Genomic DNA, 7,510 nt, shown 5'->3' on the forward strand with positions numbered 1-7,510 from the left:
TGGCCTGGTACCTCCTAGACTGTGAGCCCTTTAGGAAAAAAGGTGGTGTTGAGCAGAGTTCCCTGTAGATTGTGACGTCTGTGCATGTTTGAATAGATGGATCAGTGGATGAATGTGGCAGAGAGGAAAAAGCTCAAAGGGTAATACATGCAACTACCCAAATATTTTGATTGCAAATGATATAATCCAGACTCAAACTGCCTTACCCACCAAAGCAAATATATCAACTAATGTCACAGAAGCCCAGGAGTTGGGGATCTGGTTTCAACAATGTATAGACCTAGGTATTCAGATGATGTCACTAGGAATACGACCCTCTGTCTTTCTGCTCATCTTTCCTCTGTACCCTTCATTTGCAGTCTTCCTCTCCCTTCATGGTGGCCCTCCTCCCTGTCACCAAGCTCCAGGCTGCCATTCTCACAGCTCAGCAGTTTGAGAGGAAAGGGAACTAAGAATGGAGAATGGGTTCCCAGAGGCACTGCTTCGAGGCACTAATACCAGAAGCAAAAGCAACAGATATCCACAATGATCGGCTTGTAGAAAAATGGGCTCCCCTTGCTTTAAATAAATAAATCAAATGCCAGATCTCCATGCTTTCTTCCTACTTCATTCTAGAAGATAGTGGTACTGGACATCAGAGGGTGGAAAGTGGGCAGCTTTGGTTGCCAGGAGACCTGAGCTTTACTACTGGCTCTGGCTCTTTCTCACTGTGTGATCTTAAGCTAGTAACTTAACCTCTCTGAGCCTCACTTCCCTCTGTCTTCCCAGCTAGACTGGAAGCTCTGTAAGGACAGTTACTTCATTGTATATATATGTTTTTTTACCTCATCCCCAGTGGCTGGCAGCATGTTGCCTGGCACAATGGCAGGTGCTTGATATTATTAAATAAATCAACATCAGTTCAAGTTTGTTGTACAGAGAAAAACTACACACACACACACACACACACACACACACACACACACACACACGGTGCCAGAAAAATGTATACACATTTTGGGGCAGCCACATGGCTCAGAGTGTGAGCTCTGAACAACAAGGTTGCCGGTTCAATTCCCACCATGGAATGGTGAGCCGTGCCCCCTGCAGCTAAGATTGAAAACAGCAACTGGAGATGGAGCTGATGGGCCCTGGAGAAACACACTGTTCTCCAATATTACCCAATTAAAAAATAAAATGTATACACATTTTAAGAAAGGAAAAAAACTGTATTAAAATCATGCTGATGGTAACCACTTTGCAAAACTGAACCGTGACTTGTATTCATCTTTCGTTATCGGTATATATTGAGTATTACAACTTCAATAGTTTCTTCCTTTCTTAACATGTGTATACATTTTTTTGGCACCCTCTGTGTGTGTGTGTGTGTGTGTGTGTGTGTGTGTGTGTGTGTGTTTATATATATGTATATAAAACCAGTAAAATGCCAGACACGTAGAGGGCGATGAATAAGTTATAGAGTTGATCATTATATTACTCTGCAAAGGAAGTGGGGTGGAACAAAGAACAAAAATAGTTGAGACAACTGATGGCGAATTAGAAATGGAGACTGAGGCTATTTAGCTGTCAGTGGGCTGCCTTGGTGGCCTGCGTTGGCCATCATGGTTATGGACGTGGCCAAGTGGCCATCTGCCACACGAGTACTGACTTCCTGTTCCTCTTGTGTCCCCTCTGCAGCTGGAGCTCTCCAACACCGCGGTCCTGCACCAGATGAGGCGGGACCAGGTCACGGACACGTGCCGGGCCAGCAGCGCCATGAGCCGCAAGCGGCGGGTGCTGACCCCCAACGACCTGAAGCATCTGGTCGTGGACGAGGACCACGAGCTCATCTACTGCTACGTGCCCAAGGTGGCCTGCACCAACTGGAAGCGGCTCATGATGGTCCTGACGGGGCGGGGCAAGTACAGCGACCCCATGGAGATCCCGGCCAACGAGGCGCACGTCTCCGCCAACCTGAAGACGCTGAACCAGTACAGTATCCCCGAGATCAACCACCGCTTGAAAAGCTACATGAAGTTCCTGTTCGTGCGCGAGCCCTTCGAGAGGCTGGTGTCGGCCTACCGCAACAAGTTCACCCAGAAGTACAACACCTCCTTCCACAAGCGCTACGGCACCAAGATCATCAAGCGCCAGCGGAAGAACGCCACGCAGGAGGCGCTGCGCAAAGGCGACGACGTCAAGTTCGAGGAGTTCGTGGCCTATCTCATCGACCCGCACACCCAGCGCGAGGAGCCCTTCAACGAACACTGGCAGACCGTCTACTCGCTCTGCCACCCGTGCCACATCCACTACGACCTCGTGGGCAAGTACGAGACGCTGGAGGAGGATTCTAATTACGTGCTGCAGCTGGCAGGCGTGGGCAGCTACCTGAAGTTCCCCACCTATGCCAAATCCACAAGAACTACTGATGAAATGACCACGGAATTCTTCCAGAACATCAGCTCAGAGCACCAAACGCAGCTGTACGAAGTCTACAAACTCGATTTTTTAATGTTCAATTACTCAGTGCCAAGCTACCTGAAATTGGAATAGAGGGGGTGGGGAGAGGGAGAGAATCATGCTTTTTAATTTAAGATTTTTATTTGTCAAAAGAATTATATGGATATTGGGTTATTTTGTAAATTAATATTTCTTTGGGGATGATGCTGCGAGCAGCATAGTGAGAATTATTTAAAATCCTTAGTACGGAAGGACAGCTGTCTTTGCAGGGGAATAGAGTGGGTGTCCTTGTGTTTAGACATGAATACTGCAACACTGTCTCAAAGGTTTCCTTGTGTTCTGGTGAATTCCATGAATTGTGCATTCCATAAATTCTAATTAATATTATTTATAGTTATTTAAACATGGTCTCCGTATAGATTTCTTTGTGTGGCAACAAGACTCAAATGTCTTTGCAGAAGAAATCTATGTTTCCTTCTATGCTTGCTTGCTATAGCTCATTTGGGGGTGTGACCCTTCTCACTCACCGCTCACAGAGCCACTGTGTGATAACAACCATTGTGATGTGTATTGATGCCACCATTCTTGAAATTCTGCTAGAAATAAATAGAAAGAGGCACCTTTGCAAGGGACTTAATTCCAAACCAATTTTCAAACGACCCAAAAGTCCCTTGCACTAAAGAAATGTGATTTTTTTTTTTTTAACCCAACGAGAGAGCTGATTGTAGCTTTTTTTTTCCCCCACCAGAATTAGTAGTCTGATAGAATAGGCTTTTCTAAAGAAATTTTTAACTGGCAGTGCCAGTTGTAATGAAGGTGAAGTGGCTGTTGCTTTATATCAACAAATATTTATTGAGCAACTACTACATGCTAGGCCTCATTTTAGGCCCTGCAGATAGAGCATTGAACAAAACCAATAGTCTCAGCCCTCAGGAAGCTTTACATGGACACAGAGTATCCAGCTTGACAATTAGCAAACCCCCAACATTTTGGATGTACCATGAGGTTTGGAATGTTTATAAGCAGGAGGTCCATGACCCCTACAAATTTGGATTTTTCTATGGCCCAAATTTGCAAATCACCTGCTTGGAGCATGCCACTTAACTTGGTGAGTAATCCAAGCTCAGTGCTCAGCACAGGAGACGAGAAAAATGTTTGCTATCCTGTGCCCGCTCCAACTTATTGGTAGTGTCTGCGTTTAAGCCCCAGAACAGATTTACCAGCCACAGCATAGAACCGTGCTGTGAGTGATTAGTAATGTCTGCTTTGGGTGAGGGAAGGGGAACTTTTAGCTGAGTCCAGGGCCACCTCCTGTCATCTCTAGCCCAGCAGTCAAGTCTCCATGTAGAAGCATTATTTTCTACTCTTGCCACGTGGAAGAGTGAAATGCTGTGGCAGGGTTTCTACACTCAGAGATTTACAATGGACTGGTGTTTACCCCTTGTGAAGGTCAGAGGTGGAGTATTGGTACACACGTGCACATGCGTACCCCCTCCCAAGTCCTCCCAAGGCTAAGAGCATCAGCAGCTTTGTGACCGCCGCGCATGAGCAGCGAGGACAGCCTTCTGTGACCATCAGCCCCTCATTCCCCTTTCCCTCTGGAAGGCTGACAACATTCACTTCCTGTTCTACTACTTGCAAACGCTTCTCATTTCCAACCATTTCCGATGCCTCGGTTGAAGTTTGAGCCACATCCCTCTTACAGCTAGTGAATGAGTTGGTAGCAGATACTGTATATAATTAATAATAATAATAATAGTTCTAATAATAGGGGGTGGGGTGGGATGGGGTGTGGGTAAATTTTGCTTTTTGTTTTTTTATTGATGCAGTCAGTATATAGCCACGGGGTGAGAAGAATATTCTAAAACAAACAAAAAATGAATAATTTATTCACAGAAACTATTAAAATTGTATAGTAAAGCTCAGAGACAGCTCAGTGAGCAGCAGCTGCCACATCTCACCGAGAAAATTATTTTATTGAATGTGAGTGAGGTGTGCACTGGAGAAGGTGGCCGAAGCTATTTATAAATGTTGTGTACCTTCTTCCAAGCTCTCTCCCCTTGTGAAGGGCACAGTGGCTCTACCCTTGATGAATAGAGATTTATGCAACATGTCTTACCAAGTAGAGTGTCAGTCTTCAGCTGTCCCTGGAATTGGGAGTCTGGGTCCTAGTTCCAGACAGGGAACACTGTTCTCAGAAATAAGAGATTCTGCTAATGAAACAGACTGTCCAGCGTTTTTTAAACATATGCTCTACAGAGCACAGGTTCTAGGGGATGTCAAGTCCATGCGACACCCAATAAGAGTTTTGTGGCCATGTATCCTTGGCAAACCAAGTTAAGTCAGTTTGCTTTCTTCAGGACTTTTCAGAGCCTTGAATGTGCACTGTGCATTGTGAATTCCAAGAGCATCAGTGAGTCAGCAGCATTTCCCGAACTTACATGACCAGGATACCCTATTTTGCAGATCATGTCACAGAGCTACTGTTCCACAGAGTATACTTTGGTTAGGTTGATTTAGTGCATCTGAAGTCTTCAAGGATGAAAACTGCCTCTCTAACCCCACTCCAAAAGACAAAAATAAAAATAAAACAGCACCATCGTTCCGTCTGGTTTGTAGCCCACAGAGGTACTTTATCAAAGGACTTCAACTTTTCCTTACGTGCAATGGTTCTAATCCTGGATACAAACAACGATTTGTACACAGGCAACGATTCCATCCCTCCCCAGCGGAGTGGAGGAAAGTCTTGGGTGGTGTGGCTAGAAGGAAGGGGGTTGGGGGTGGGGCAAAAGGCCACAGTGGTCCCCCGACTGCTCAAGCCTTAGGTTGCTCAATGCAAGCAAAGTGAGCTCAACCCTTGACAAGTGCTTCTTCGATTCCACAGTTTGGAATTGCTCACTGTGTGCTTTTTGGTTTCAAAATGGAAATTGATGTCGATTTCCTGAATTTTGCATTTCCGTATCCATCTTGATCAGCTATGCGAGCCAGCTCAGTGCTGTGTGCCGATGGTCTCCTTTCATGGTTTTCTCTCTCTCAAGAGAGAAAGATTGTCCCTGGGGGGGATGCTACATCAGGATGGTTCTGCAATAAGGGACCCTTTCTCCTCATGTTTTGTTTTGTATTCATATCTTACTTTCTAATGGTATAAAAAATTTTTAATTAAGATTCAAGTGTTTTGCAGAATGTATAAAGTATTCTGTGTCCTTGGTTAAAAAGAATCCATGGGTGAAAGTGTGCCTGGGAAACGAAAGTTCGCATTTTTTTAAAGAATACTTGGAAAACGTTTTCTATCGCATGCTTAGCTGGAGAAAAGTACAGGCAGGTATCCCATCTCCGAGCCACTTTTCAAAGGTGCTGCTGTGTTTTCAAAACCAGGTAGTCAGGGTACTATTTACAAGGACACTCCTTCTCACCTTATCCCTTTGGTTGGAACGCTGTAGAACATTAGGCACAGGGTTTGAATTCCTGCAGCTTCTCTGGAGCCCCCGTCTCTGCCTCCCAGCAGATCTGGGAAGAAGGGCAGTCTGCTGACCTGTGGTGTCTCAGAGGGGACCTTGCTTTCTACCTGTCCACCAGGTGAGCTTCACCTTCCTTCTTGTCCAAGATCTGGATGCCACAGGAGAGCAGTGGGTGGCGCCAACTTCAGCTGGATCAGTCCTCCTGGAGGCAAAGGCATGGAGGCACAAGGGTCTAAATCCTGCTAGCAGAAAATTCCCAGAACAAAAGCAAATCCCTAGCACACTTAGCTGTGGGGTCTGGGCCAGTGCTGGGGCAGTGACTGAGCACAGGTCCCTGTTCTAACCTGGCAGGGAGCCAAGCGACTTGTCCTTGGTGGGTGGTGCTCAGAGCACCTCTCTCTCAGGCTGCTCGTCCCCTCCACACACACAATCAAAGCTGCAAAAATCCCTTCCTTGCCCACCCTTATGTCAGCAGGACTGACCTCATCGTTCCCCCAAGTTCCCACAGCCAGCATTTCCTCCAGTCTCTTCCCATCACAACCAGCTGGACCCTCTGAACAGGCAACATGAACTACAACCAGCTTGACTGTTGGCCGTTAGCAGGCAAATTTCAGCCTGCTACGCTTTGTCAGGCACACAAAGGTCTGTCTGCCCGTACTCTTTTCTTACGAGCATGCTCAGTATGGCATATGGACATATAATTTAACATCTTTGTGGAATGTGATTTCTTTTTTTACATGTTTGTATGCAGTAGAGGGCTTGTTGTAGAAAAGTCTCTGTATCTTACTGTACTGTTCAAGAAAGCTGAATTCCACATTGCCAACAAAAGCGTGAAATGTTCATGAACCTTCCTCCAGGAAAAGCCATTCAAGCCTGATTATTTTTCTAAGTAACTTCAATTAAATTGAAGAGAAAAAGAAGCGTCTCTGTGTGTATGGTTTGTTCATGGCTCACTGACAAAAGACTGTAAGGGTGGGGTGGGGTGTGTTCCTTAGCATGTGGGGGTTCCTGCTCGTGAGCATCAAAGAATGGAGAAAGATGGGGAGGCAGACCCTGTTTGTTGGCAGTCTTGGCCATGGTAAAGACCACCGTAGATCCAAACCCTTTCTGTTTTGGGGATGAATGAAAGCTTTCTTCATTCCATTTTGTCTATAAACTTAGATGTGAAAGAAGACTCACCACGATCATGTAGCCCTACCCGCCCCCCAAGTGAAAAATAAGGAAACGGAGGCCCCAAACGGTTAAATGGCTTTGGTGACAGAACCGGTATTCAAACCTGGGTTGATCTGCCTCCAGAATCCCATGCTTTGGGCACTAAATGACACGCCTCTCCAAAATGACTGTCCACAGTCCGGACGTTGCAGACCTGTCCTTCACATCCCAATTCCCCAATTCTAAATCCATTCCTCTCTGATGCCCCATATAGCTTCTTTCAGTTCCATCAGGGGACATTGTTTAGCTCTACTAATAAAAATGGTTTATATTTTACTGAAGAAGAAATCTCACTCCAAGTTATTTCCCTATTTTATTGTATTTTAAGTTCTTTAAATATATTACCCAAACATTTAAACATGAGAATATTGGATTAGAATATTTCACATTTCAACGATACC

General features: G+C 45.4%; 1 protein-coding gene across 2 annotated transcripts in view; it reads left to right on the plus strand.

Moving 5' to 3' along the window:
- Positions 1-6,817, plus strand: part of CHST11 (carbohydrate sulfotransferase 11) — a 254,568-nt gene extending 247,751 nt beyond the window's left edge. For both annotated transcript variants that reach the window (XM_019728467.2, XM_019728468.2), the window contains exon 3: positions 1,678-6,817. In XM_019728467.2, coding sequence (XP_019584026.1) covers positions 1,678-2,532 — 855 coding nt within the window. In that variant the 3' untranslated portion in view covers positions 2,533-6,817. The remainder of the gene's footprint in view (positions 1-1,677) is intronic.
- The last annotated feature ends 693 nt before the right edge of the window (positions 6,818-7,510 follow it).

The sequence above is a fragment of the Rhinolophus sinicus genome, linkage group LG02, assembly GCF_036562045.2.
Source record: "Rhinolophus sinicus isolate RSC01 linkage group LG02, ASM3656204v1, whole genome shotgun sequence".
NCBI classification, from domain to species: domain Eukaryota; kingdom Metazoa; phylum Chordata; class Mammalia; order Chiroptera; family Rhinolophidae; genus Rhinolophus; species Rhinolophus sinicus.